General features: G+C 39.2%; 1 protein-coding gene across 3 annotated transcripts in view; it reads right to left on the bottom strand.

The window, feature by feature from the left end:
- unc5db (unc-5 netrin receptor Db) overlaps nucleotides 1-12,810 on the bottom strand; it is a 164,972-nt gene extending 152,162 nt beyond the window's left edge. For all 3 annotated transcript variants that reach the window (XM_037258271.1, XM_037258272.1, XM_037258270.1), the window contains exon 1: nucleotides 12,476-12,810. In XM_037258271.1, the coding sequence (XP_037114166.1) occupies nucleotides 12,476-12,560 (85 nt within the window). In that variant the 5' untranslated portion in view covers nucleotides 12,561-12,810. The remainder of the gene's footprint in view (nucleotides 1-12,475) is intronic.
- Between the last annotated feature and the right edge of the window lie 1,302 nt (nucleotides 12,811-14,112).

Raw genomic sequence — 14,112 nt, forward strand, 5'->3', positions numbered from 1 at the left:
TTGTAGGTGCCTTGACTGGGCAACAACAGGAGAAAAAAAAAGTCTAAAGAAAATGCATAGGATATGCCATGTTGAGCTGGAAAAACTCGCAAAGGATCCCTTAGGAGTCGGAGTACCCATTAGCAAGGAAAGTGATAGTACAGCATAGATCAGGGGTGTCAAATTCATTATTTTCCCGGGCCGCATTGTAGTCATAGCTTCTTTCGGAGGGCCATTATGAATGTCAACCCAAATAAATGTATGAGCACCTCATATTATATACAGTAAAAGCTACAAAACAAACTGACAAATAACCCGTTTTCAAATCAGATGAGTAAAAACTGGACAAATATTTAAAAAAATAAGATATTATTAAAAGTGAAGACAATTTGCAATTCTAGTAATGACACAAATTTGATGCACAATTTGTCTTCGCGGGCCACATAGAATGATGTGGCGGGCCGTATCTGGGCCCCGGGCCTTGAGTTCGACACATGTGGCATAGATGGTACTCGCACAGGTTTTATAAAAACAACTCGCCCTGACATCAAACCCATCAAGTTAGAGAACAGTTAAAAGTACAACCACAATAATAAATGTATTGTTAATACAGACAATGCCATTCAAAAGTGAGCATGCATTTGCATCAACCACAAGGGCAGGTTAATGTCTATTCATAAAATAAGCCCCTTTTGCACTCTGCTGCACCATGGTATGTCAACCTATGGTCACAAATAGCACAGGCCAATAACTAACCGCTACCCGCTAGCGAAGCCATGAGTCCCTCCACATAGGGGAGAAAACAGCAAGCTGGAACTGAAGCTGGACAGTCCATTCATCACAACTTGTCCTGAAGCACTGTTCTGTCCCAGCGGGTGTGCTATAGTGCACCATGGATGAAGGGGAGACATGTTTGAACAGCTACCCCAAGGCCATGAGACTGGGTAAAGTAACAGCAGCCGAACCATTTGAGTTGCTATACTGTACATCAGGGATGAAAAAGTTAGACCACTAATCTATGGAATAGGCCTAAAGCCAGCTCATAGCAATAGTCACTAAACATGTGGTTGCTGCCAAAACCTAAACATCCAAAAGCATTCCAAAAAAGAAAATTGCATTAAATGATTGATTAGAACCAGATTACACTGAAGGAGATTCTAAAGAAAAGTTCCAGTCATTCAAAAGCCCATTTATTTGAGATGGGCTTACACAGATTGCACCCATGACCGATAATACATCAAGAAGACATGTTCTTTGGTAACAATATCAAATTGTAGTCGGCTTGATCAGAGATGGACTTGTACATTTCTATTAAAAGAGAGCACAGACCGAGATGCTATCAAATAAACTGCACATAGTGACAATGCATACGTGTGGGGTTACTTTGTACTGATGGCACACTTTCTCACATGCCTTATGGCAGTGAGAAAGGGGGGTCATGGGGCTGCCTATGATAAACTAGCCTAATAAAATCCAGCATCTGGTGCATTTGACTGTAACCACAAATATTAAGCAAAACACGCTTGTGTAATCATGCAGTGCCCCCATTTGATCTGTAAAGAAGGCTCAATTACTGTGGGGAAACATATTAGCGATGCTTTTCACTAAAGACTGTTTTGTTTGTGTTGTAACAGCTCCACTGAGAATTGAAAAATATGAATGATCATAAAAGCATAATCTCACACACATGTAAGGATCCCTAATAATATTCATGTTAATCTTTTTCTCTAATTGATCTAAAACTGTTTGAAAATAGAATAAACTGCTTGCATTTACAATAAAACTGCTAATATGAGCTTTACCATATTAATTCTACTATTTTGCTGATTTTCTCAAAACGTTTGATGATGAGTAGGACGACTATAAGTCGCTCCAGAGTAAAAGTCGCACCAGCCATAAAATGCATAATAAAGAAGAAAAAGAGCACAGGCATATGTAGCATAAATAACATGTTAACATGTTTATCAAACCATCCGTGTCACTCCAAATCACTAAATCCAATGAAATCTTCATCCTCTGTGTCACTTTTAAACAACTCCGCTAACTCCGGAAGTAGAAGATGCGGGGCTTCCTTTTCTACGTCGCTTACGTCAGACTCATCGCAATGACGGAAAAGTAAAAAGGCAACAAACAGCAAAAACATTATGAACGTATATGGTCACATTCAATGACTCAATCTTAACAGATAGACCTTGGCAGAAATCTATGCTCTACTGATTACCATCTAAGTGTGACATAAACTTTCATCTATATTTTAACGGCTGAAACTATTTTAAGCTCACTTTAGTGTTTTTTTTAACTCAACCTGATGAACAACAAACATCCATATGGGGATTTATCACAGGACCTCAATTTGTCAAATATACAAACTAGATATTCATTTGGCATTTTTTGAAATTTCTTCACGCTTGATCTTGAATTTCATGTAGAAATCATTTATAAGTTTAATAAGAGTGCAGCAAATCCGAATACAAATGCCTGAATGTTCATTAAGTCGCCAGTAGTTACATGTTTGATATTAGGCATTTAAAATTCAGTTGATAAGTGAGCAAATCATTTATGTCGAACCTTGGTTTGATCAAACCATAAACAAAACGCCAAAACACTGGTGGGAAGATGTAGTCTGGTCAATTGAATTCAAGGTTGAAATGTTTGTTTATAGCCTAATTCCCCAAAGAATGTTTGGTGCAAAAGACCCATTGATTTCTAAAAAGTCTGCACCATGCTTTTGGGCTGTTTTTCTTTAGCTAGAACTGGGAAATTGTGAACAGTTCTAAACAGTTTTTGCATACAAGCTTCATGCTAGAATGCAAATAAAAAAAAAAGCCTGCTCAATAATGTGTTTGTCTGGGGTTACTTAGATGCACTAAATCAAGTGTGTTCGGACTCATATTTAACACAAGTTTGAATGTGATTGGTTAAGTTCTAAGATGGTGTCCAGTTGACATTTGTGTATTATTTCATTTGTTTATTTTTTTTTACCATACATGGCCTATTCAAGAGGCAATATTTTCAGTTGAGTTCTGTTGGTTATTTTTCACTTTAATAGTGAAAAAACAAATCTAATGATTTACCTTGGTCTATTTTTCCTCTGCTCCTACTAATAGTATCTTGTCGACAAGCAAAATAACCATTTGCGACAAACCTAGTGTGTCGATGTTTTATATCCACTCCAGGTGGCCACACGGCCAGAAAACCAAAATGATCCCCAGGTCTGAGTGTTGACTACATTAGGACTCTTAGGTCTTGCGATATAGAGGGTTCAGCTTTACCTTAGCAAAGACATAACTCAAAGACTGTATCAGCCTAGAGGTCCCAAATGACAGCAATTCCACATTACAACTAGCTCAATGTGAGAGAGGGCTTTAGTTTTATTACTATCATTACTACTGTATATCATTCTAAATGGATGACCATTTGGTTTAATTTAAATGTAAATCTGGGCAGTGAACTGCACCCATTGTCACAAATGGTAGCCTGATGATTTTTATTCAATCTGCCAACAGTACGGACATCATAGGAACCCTTTCGCTTTCTATTTTACTATGACGAGAAATAATTGATCAACTCAATTATTTTTGTTCGTGTTTATTGAAGCAGAACTCAGCAAAACCATTTGTCTACTGTCATTTGAAGCTGAGGAGCGTTATATGCCAAATAGAGCCACGTAGTATGTCAATTGCTGACTTCAGTAACCCCTGACACAGTAATGATTTTTTATTTTTTTTTTTTTTCAAATCCTGTTATGAAAGTGAAAAGATGCACTAATTTCCCAAGGTAAGGTTTTACCGTAATCACAATATCAGGTTCATTCTAGTATAACATATTTGCAATACTCTGCAATGAGTTACCGCCACTTCTGAGTGATTTGAATAATCCTTAATCAAATAGGAACTCATCCCTGTCCCCCCACAGCTAATTGTTTTTCCTACTCTGTACACAATACTAAGCTTTTGCTAAATCAAACACGCACAAACCAACATTAAATCACCAAATAAATCCACCTGCAAACAAATCAAATCGTTTGACCTGTATCTGCTGCATTTTTCAAACCAAAATTGTACAAAGCCAATAAAAAGCCTTTCCATGTTTCCTTGTGTTACACAGGAGGAGCCCCATTCAAGACTCATTGCATACAAACATCACCATTGATCTTTAAAAGCTTACATCTCCACCCAAGTGCAAGCGAGCTTTGCAAGTCCCATGACTGCAAAGCCGCCGTGTTCTTTGTTCTTTGTGAGGAACATTTTTGCGTGACGCACCAGTTGTTAGTAAGAAAATATAAAATAGCATATTTTGACTATACAGAACAAAAAGCCATACAGGTGACTCCCACTGGAACCTGGCTGCCCACGATAGTGCTGTGAAGCGGTTAAAAAAAATTACAGGATTTGTAATTAATCTAATGAATTGCATTTTAATCTCATCTCTGATAAAGGTCTCCAAATAAAGAATTGGAATTCTTGGACATTACAAAATTGTAGTGCATGACTAACCCACACGGTTGCCATTGTTGAGTGACGTCACATTGTAGTCTGTCGGTGAACTCGGGGTCCTTTTTTTTTTTTTTTCAACTTTGCAACCCAAACCTCCCAGTTCAAAGAGGTGCAAATTTTCTAGTTGAAAGTCTGACTTCCCACTTTCCGCAAATGCAGCATAAAATCACTGCAGAACGTAACGGAAGTCCAAAATATTCTTTGATGGTAAGTCACTTGGAGTGTGTGATGAGTGTGTGATCCTACCGGCAACAGACTAATATTTTGTATATAGTTTGAGGTCAAATACATCAAAAAAACAGTTTACCCAGCTTGACTTGCTCTGCCACAAACCTGGCCGTGTTTAATTAAACACAACCTGGTAGGAGCCCTTCAAAATGAACGCGCTCTTAAGGAGTCCTCAATAAGAGATTGGGTCGGAAACGAAAGAGGACATAGGAACAACATTTTACCGTTCAAAAGTGTGTGTGTGTGTGTGTGTGTGTGTGTGTGTGTGTGTGTGTGTGTGTGTGTGTGTGTGTGTGTGTGTGTGTGTGCACATTTGTGCATCAAATTCGTGTGTCATGACTAGAATTGCAAATTGTCTTCACTTTTAATAATCTCTTTTTTTTTAAATATTTGACCAGTTTTTACTCATCTGGTTTGAAAACGAGTTATTTGTCAGTTTGTTTTGTAGCTTTTATATATAATATGAGGTGCTCATACATTTATTTGGGTTGACAGTCATAATGGCCCTCCAAAAGAAGCTATGATTACAATGCGGCCCGCAAAAAAAATGAGTTTGACACCCCTGCTTTACATTGTTAATGTGGTAAATGACTATTCTAGCTGCAAATATCTGTTCTTTTAACGCAATATATATACCGTATTTTCCGCCCTAAAAGGCGCACCGGGTTATAAGGCGCACCTTCAATGAACGGCCCATTTTAAAACTTTGTCCATATATAAGGCGCACCGGCTTATAAGGCGCATAAAATAGAAGCTATACTGCATCAAACTGAGGTTGACTAGGGTTGCGGTATGCATCCACTAGCCAATAACCAACGAGCCCTCTGTAAACAATCGCGTTTCTCAAACGATCTCCTATAAAATGATCAGAACTGACTAAAGTTCGATCTAACGCATTGGTACTACTTACCTATGTTTCCCTTCCATATCGATCCGTAGATTTACTCGAAACATTAACAGAGCAGCCTATTTTGACATGAAATAGCCTGGTACGTATAGCAGCTATCGCAATAGCATTAGCCATCCGCAAAGTCTCACGAGCCTCAGCGAAGTGTAAACAATCGCGTTTCTCAAACGATCTCCTATAAAATGATCGGAACTGACTAAAGTTCGATCCAACGCATTGGTACTACTTACCTATGTTTCCCTTCCATATTGATCCGTAGATTTACTCGAAACATTAACAGAGCAGCCTATTTTGACATGAAATAGCCTGGTACGTATAGCAGCTATCGCAATAGCATTAGCCATCCGCAAAGTCTCACGAGCCTCACCTCGCAATCTCCCATGAGCCTCAGCAAAGTGTAAACAATCGCGTTTCTCAAACGATCTCCTATAAAATGATCGGAACTGACTAAAGTTCGATCCAACGCATTGGTACTACTTACCTATGTTTCCCTTCCATATCGATCCGTAGATTTACTCGAAACATTAACAGAGCAGCCTATTTTGGCATGAAATAGCCTGGTACGTATAGCAGCTATCGCAATAGCATTAGCCATCCGCAAAGTCTCACGAGCCTCACCTCGCAATCTCCCATGAGCCTCAGCAAAGTGTAAACAATCGCGTTTCTCAAACGATCTCCTATAAAATGATCGGAACTGACTAAAGTTCGATCCAACGCATTGGTACTACTTACCTATGTTTCCCTTCCATATCGATCCGTAGATTTACTCGAAACATTAACAGAGCAGCCTATTTTGACATGAAATAGCCTGGTACGTATAGCAGCTATCGCAATAGCATTAGCCATCCGCAAAGTCTCACGAGCCTCACCTCGCAATCTCCCATGAGCCTCAGCAAAGTGTAAACAATCGCGTTTCTCAAACGATCTCCTATAAAATGATCGGAACTGACTAAAGTTCGATCCAACGCATTGGTACTACTTACCTATGTTTCCCTTCCATATCGATCCGTAGATTTACTCGAAACATTAACAGAGCAGCCTATTTTGACATGAAATAGCCTGGTACGTATAGCAGCTATCGCAATAGCATTAGCCATCCGCAAAGTCTCACGAGCCTCACCTCGCAATCTCCCATGAGCCTCAGCAAAGTGTAAACAATCGCGTTTCTCAAACGATCTCCTATAAAATGATCGGAACTGACTAAAGTTTGATCTAACGCATTGGTACTACTTACCTATGTTTCCCTTCCATATCGATCCGTAGATTTACTCGAAACATTAACAGAGCAGCCTATTTTGACAGGAAATAGCCTCGCGGGTACAACAGCTATTCGGTGACGCCCCCTGACTACAGTTGCCGTAATGCTGGGAAGCGATGCGACCTTGTAATTTATTAGTCGTACTAAAACGTACTGAAACATTTTGGCAGAGCACTGTGTACAACCAGTATGGATCAACAAATTCATCAGTTGATCCATATATAAGGCGCACTGGCCTATAAGGCGCACTGTCGGCTTTGAGAAAATTTTAGGTTTTTAGGTGCGCCTTTTAGGGCGGAAAATACGGTACACAGGTGTAGAAAGGCCCATTGCTAGCAACCATCTCTCCAGTGATCTAATGCAGCGTTTCCCAACCACTGGTGTGCCGTGAGAGATGTTCAGCTGTGCCGTAGAGAAATTGTCCAATATTAAGTACGGAGCGCATTGTAAAGAGGCTCACCAAACCACTGGCCAGTTAGCGGAAGGCCTGGTCAGCCACTTGCTAATCGTGCATGCGTGGTAAATCGGAGAATCTTGAGATTTCATGTTATGGCGGTCTGATTATATTGCATCGGCACAAATTCAGTTTATGTGTGTGCTGTTGTGTGCTTTTGCTAACAGTGACACAATGACGGCTGTGGTGCGTTTGCGGTCCGATGGAAATCAGAGTATGCAGATCAACCGGAGAACCTGGATTGTTCATTTTTCACCAACATAAAATACACAGTCAAGTCGAGACTGTGATAGCCACTCAGCTGCTGTCAGAGCAGCAGAGCATCTTTAAAAGTGACTTTGTTCTTAATGTTGCAATATTCATAGAGCTAGTCTAAAACAGTAAACAAAGTCTTGTTGATTCTTTTGGATTTTAATCACAATCACATTCAATAGTTTATTCCTTACACTGTTTAAAACCTTTGTAAAAAACTGACATTTTTATTTTAAAAAAGAAATACAATTTAAAGAATATTTAGTACTTATTTTTATTCAATTATTCCACTCTCATACATATATAGGAATAGGACTTTACGTCTTTTGTTGTAATATAACTGTTTTTGATATAGAAGCTGGTGTAACACTTAACAGATTTTTGTTGGTGGTGTGCATCGAGATTTTTTCCAATGAAAAGGTATTCCGTGAATGAAAAAAGGTTGGGAAACATTGATCTAATGGTCCATTGTGTTTGCTAATTGTGTTAGAAGGCTAATGGGTGATTAGAAAGCCCTTGTGCAATTATGTTAGTTTTCATTGGAAACACTAAATTGACTGGGTGACCCCAAACTTTTGAACGGTAATGTATGTTTTTTTTGTTATCACCAATATAGAGTTCTCTGGGGGCCATCGGCAACCATGAATGTCAAAACAAGTGAAGTCTTATTATTCACAGTGTAAAAACATTTTGTCCATTCACAACAAATGCTGCTTAAAAAATGACACTCAGCCTGTGCTGACATTGTTAAAGCTCTTTCAGATCATATGCAATTTAAGACTACAGGGTTGAAAATATTACTGCAGTGGGCCATTATATTTCTGTGGGAACACAAATAGCTCAAAGTTGACTACGTATTTATCGATGATGATTTCAGTATCTGTTCTATTTGAGCCAGCATGTTTAGGGCTAGTATTGATTTTCATACAAGGCGCAAGTGAAACATTCACGGCAGCAGAATTGTGTTAGGCTCGTATTTTCTTCACAATTCTCCAGTGACATAAAATGGTTTAATGACTATAGTGATGCGTAGTCGTGATAGCGTGATGATAAATGATCAACTCTGCTGCAGCTCGATGACTGCCTGCCTGCAGTTGCGCCCTACTGTTTCAACAAATTAAAACATCACACTGGGACACATCATAAAGGGCACTAATGCATTCCAAGGTTTGAGATTAGTGCAGGGATATCCAACATAAGGCTCAAAGGGCCGATTACTGGATCACGAAGTAGCTGACCGCACCTTTAAATGGTATGCAACAATCTTTTGAATATACATGACGAGACATTTGCTGTGTCCAAATTCACAAGCTGCATCCCCCGAAGGCCAGTTCGAAGGCTGGGTTCTTCGCAGTCCTGGAAGTTCCACCTCCCTGGATCGCATATGCATGCACAAGCAGAATAGCTGCATACAAATTAATGGGCAGCGTCCTTCAAGGCGGCAACGTGATGTCATTCTCGACATGACCAGACCACACCGCCAGTGTCCAAATTCACGCAGCCTTCAATCACCATCAATAATAATCCATGGAGACGGGCCATTGGTTAAAAGGCTATGAAAAAGAGGCCTTTGCAGCATTCATTGCTTCGCTCTTCTTCTACGCCATCCTACACGCTACTTTGACTTTTAATACATGGAGCCACCCAACGACGCCCCGATTTGTTCTTGATTTCTCAAGCAACGCCACGCCACTTGTGTCTGGAACTTCAAAGTAAATGCTCCACCGGAAACACCAAATACATGCGTAACAGAGCTTTTTCATCTTCGTTTCCGACAGCTTGGGCAAGTGGGCGTGTCAAGCGGTGTCAAATGCATTACTGTAGTAGAGAGTGGAGCAATATGGGCAAAATGGGTAAGTTTGCAAAATATTTTTTTCAACAACAGAGTGAAAAAGACAAGTGAAACAAGAATACTAATAAGTGTTACCCATGAGTCAAAGCTGAACAAATATACATTTATCTTATACTGCTGGCTAAATGGCATGTTTAAAAATGTGTTAACTGGAAACCTTATTTATAGATGTAACCATTGGTCAAGCCACAAATTCCAAAGCACACAAAACCTTGCATTTGAATGCTTCAATTCTTCACCTCTATGTTTGAAACCCGCTGACAGTTGTGTTTATATGTTCTGAGTTCCCGCCTTCGGAGGACGCAGCCTGTGAATTTGGAAACAGCAATTGTATGCCTAAAAGGGTCTTGTGCTCCCAAGATTCATGCGTCATTAGAATTTAAGAGTTACATGTGTGGGTTGACAAACGTAATTCAGTATTTGCAATATATTTGAAAAGCAATTACCGTATTTTCCGCACTACAAGGCGCACCGGATTATAAGGGGCACCTTCAATGAATGGCCCATTTTCAAATTTTGTCCATATATAAGGCGCACCAGATTATAAGGCGCACAGAATAAATAACAACGTTGCTCACACGTTAATGCAATCACAATATAGTAACACTCGAAATAGTGAAAACAATAACAACATATCAATAACTCAACGTTGCTCAAACGTTAATATCACACAACACACAGAATAAACACGTAAGGCTTACCGTTTTTTTCCATGTATAATGCGCAAAATGTAACTAATTTATTGTCCTAAAATCTGGGGTGCGCATTATACATGGGTACAATTTTATTTATTTATTTATTTATTTATTTATTTTATTTTATTATCCGGATATCATACGGAGGCCGCCATTACAGATACGCTTTCTTCTCTGCTGTTCACTTCAAACACGCTCCATACGAACACAATGCTCTCGTATCAGACGCTTGCTCGATCACCTGCTCGTTTGCTGTCACAATGTACCCTACACAAATCCGAAACATTTCTTCGCTATTGAGTTTGCTAGCGCATGCGCAGTGATACTGACCGGCAGAATAACATCCGGTTGTTCCCAAAGATGATCTTTTTTCTGAAATAATTTTACGTTTACGGACTTAAGTAGGAGTCAAAATTTGGGTGCGTATTATACATGGGTACAGGCTTTTTTCCAGCATCAACATGCCATTTTTAGGGTGCGTATTATACATGGGGGCGCATTATACATGGAAAAAACGGTACTTTAATAAATTAGTCCTCATCCACGAATCCATATTGGTCCATATATAAGGCGCACCGGATTATAAAGTGCATTGTCGGCTTTTGAGAAAATTTGAGGTTTTTAGGTGCGCCTTATAGTACGGAAAATACGGTAGCCTATAGAGGGTGTTATTCTACAAGGTTTGATGAAAATTAGGTCATGTATACTGTGAGGCAATGTTTACTGCTTTTGCTCTTGGCTGAAAACATCTCACGTCAAAAGGTTACAAAAACTCCCGCATCACAATGATGGAAGGACGTTGGCAAAGGAAGAAAGGTATTCAGTGTTGTTTGAACGTGGCAATTGTCTGTCACCTCCAACTCAACTGCCTGTCAGCAGTAGCAAAGAAACTGTATTGAAAGGAAGGCTTCTAATTTTCACGTTATTGGAAGCAAGCTATTCTTCTCCCAGCTCATCATTTGGTCTATTTCTAGCTTGTGATCTTATTTTTTTATTCACATTACCACATTACTAAGATAAGGTTGCCGTGTATTGCAGAATAGGTATTTACACCAGTTTTTTTTCAATTAAACTTCTTTCAGTCACTGAAAAAGCTTTTTTTTTGTTCAGTCTCCGTTGTCACTGCTTTTAAGTCTAGATAGGGACTTGGCCCCTTCTAAAACTTCCTGATTGACTTTTGTTCTGTTTTGGTAGTGTGTTTTGTTTGGGAGATCTTGCTACACAGTTTAATTTAATTTCAGTTTCATTGCAGCTTTCTTGAAAAATCGCAGACAAACTATAAAATTATGTGGACTTCCGAGTTCATTTTGCTATTAAAATCAGTCAGCCCCTCCCCAGAAGAAGCCATGCAAACTCGAGCCGTGACATTACCCCCACTGACTTTCACAAATGAATTTTCTTAGGAATCATAAGCACAAACCCTTTTTTCTCAATTTCCTTAATTAAGCCTTTCCATCATACGCGTAAGGGTCACTTAATATATGTGTTTGTTTCTATTCTTTTTTTAACAAATTCCTGACCACTTCATTTTTATCTTGCCAAAACACGATTTACATTAATTATTTGGTTAATATTTGAGAGCATTTCCATGTCTTAGGGTCAACATCATTGTTAACCTCTGTATTCGTCTTTTTACCTCAAACGTTTTCAGTCGACAGCAATTGAAAAAATGAATTCTGAAATTGTGTAAAGTGACTACTTCTCCAATATTGTTCAAGTGGATCAGTTTGTGTCTACAAACGGAGGAAAACCTTGACGAATCGTTATGGTTTCAAGACAAGCAGCCAGCTTTTTATTACCCCAGTGAATAACAAGGAACCCATTGTTTCCTTAAGGGTAAATTTGTAAAATATATTTATGAATGAAATAATATTCCACTCTCACATTTTAATTCTAGTATATCATCCCAATTGGCAATGAACCCGTATGCCTGTTGCACCGCGTACAGCGCCAGATGGGGTGACGGATTTAAGACATATATACTTTAATAATAATAATAATAATACATTCTAAAAAGGGTTGATTGTAATTCAACACTAGAATGTGGAGAAGATCGAGAAGATAGTGTGAACTTTGTAAACAGTGACGGCGTGGCCAATCAATAGATTAAACTCGGCTGCGCATCGGGACACAACTCAAAATGATAAAAGAGCCTGAAAAAAGAGAGTGAGCTTCAAAATTCACAAGGAAAAATTACTGTAATTTATATTTCCAGAATCCCACGTCTTCGCCGCTTCGCGCATTTTGCACAAGTGTAATGGTGCGTAACCACAGGAATGGCACATCCAGGGGGATTATTATTCAAAACAGTCACCGAAGTGTCCATGCAAAGTGGCTACAGAAATCCTTCTTACCTTTGGAGATGGCAGATGACATGCAATACAGAAAAAGTAGAAGACCCGCCGTGTAAAGGTGGCGTCCTTTCTTCAGCGCACCCATGCCGACGCGTAGTGGTCCACAGTTATACGAGACTGGCTGTTCGCAGGACCTCCGCTCCCCACCCTTGCCGCCACCTCCTTGCTGGACGAGTCCAGACCTCGCAAGTTCCGTCTTTAGAGACGGCACGTATAGCTCTGATTGAAAGAGATGAGCTTAAGTGCTGAACAGCTGAAGGAAAGAGAAAAAGCATCTTCTCTTTTCTTTGGTTGCGGGTTTGTGCGCAGCGCCTCCTCGAAGCAGGATTCACCATGCCGGAGCCTGCCTCACGCTTAACCAATGGCAACTGAGGGAGACAGAGAGGAGGAGACCATACGACAAGTGGACCTAATCAAAGACCGATTACGATGGGAGTCTGTTCACGATACACCGTTTGATTGTGACTCAGCAATGGCTAATTACACTACAAATAACGAGTGAAGTTTATTTGCTAAAAGAAACTTGGAATGTTTTTCCACTCAAAAATTATATATATATTTTTTTTTACAAGTTTTGGAATAAAAGTCTTAAAAATAAAAATAAAAATCAAGTATTGAGAACCAAACAGACTAACAGCATTGAATGGATGGTGCAGGTAGAAATCTGGCTGTTTTACAACCAAGAGGCTGTGGACATTGGCTTTTTTTCTCTCTCAAATAAACTAGTAACATTTACCCAAAAGCTCTCTAAAATTTACTTCAAATTTCTAAGTGAGAAAAAACCTTTCTAGGTTTCTTTCAAGTGAGCTTTTTTTTACAGTTGATGTTATGAAATGTTACATTCAAGATCACAGACAGTGAATTGATTTGTTTGCTAAAATTATACTATAGTGTCAAAAAAAATGAAATGATTATATTTTATTTTAAACTAAAGAACAATAAGTGCTATAGACCTATGGTACAGAGTAAAGTGTGTTATGTAAGCGGTTGTCACAAAGGGCATCATTCAATACTATACTGACTTTCAGTATGAATAGAAAATATATGGAGCAAAGTAAATACTACCTATTTATGCTTGAAGTGGCTGAGAAAATCACGATTGAACAATTCATCTGGTCTGTCTGAAATAATCAAATCAAGTGAAATTTATTTATATTACCCTTAAGCACAAAAACATCTCAAAGGCCACAGTTGACAATTATTCTCAACATCCCTCAGTCTTTAGCCCCAGGAGGGCAAGGAAAAAGTCACAAAACTCCAACTGGGAAACAATGAGAAACCTTGAGAAGGGACCGCAGATGGGAGAATCCCCCTTCCATCTAGCCCCCCATCCCCAGCCGAGGGGGAGAGACCGTGAACTGCAGCCAAATCGGCGTTGTAAATTTTAACTATTGTTTTAAAAAATTGTAACTTTTTTTAAGTGTGCCAAATGACAAAGCATCATGGGAATTGAGTCAAGATTTTTTTTTACATAGCCACCTTGTCATCTCCTCCTCATGCTGTTTACCAGCCTGGTCACATTTTGCTGTGGAATGGCCAGCCAATCCTCAACTAGAAGTGTTGAAAGTCAACCAGCATTTTTATGTTAGTCACTAGGCAACATACAAACTGATCCCACAAGTGTTCAACTGGATTCA

Source organism: Syngnathus acus, chromosome 9 (assembly GCF_901709675.1).
Source record: "Syngnathus acus chromosome 9, fSynAcu1.2, whole genome shotgun sequence".
Lineage (NCBI taxonomy): Eukaryota > Metazoa > Chordata > Actinopteri > Syngnathiformes > Syngnathidae > Syngnathus > Syngnathus acus.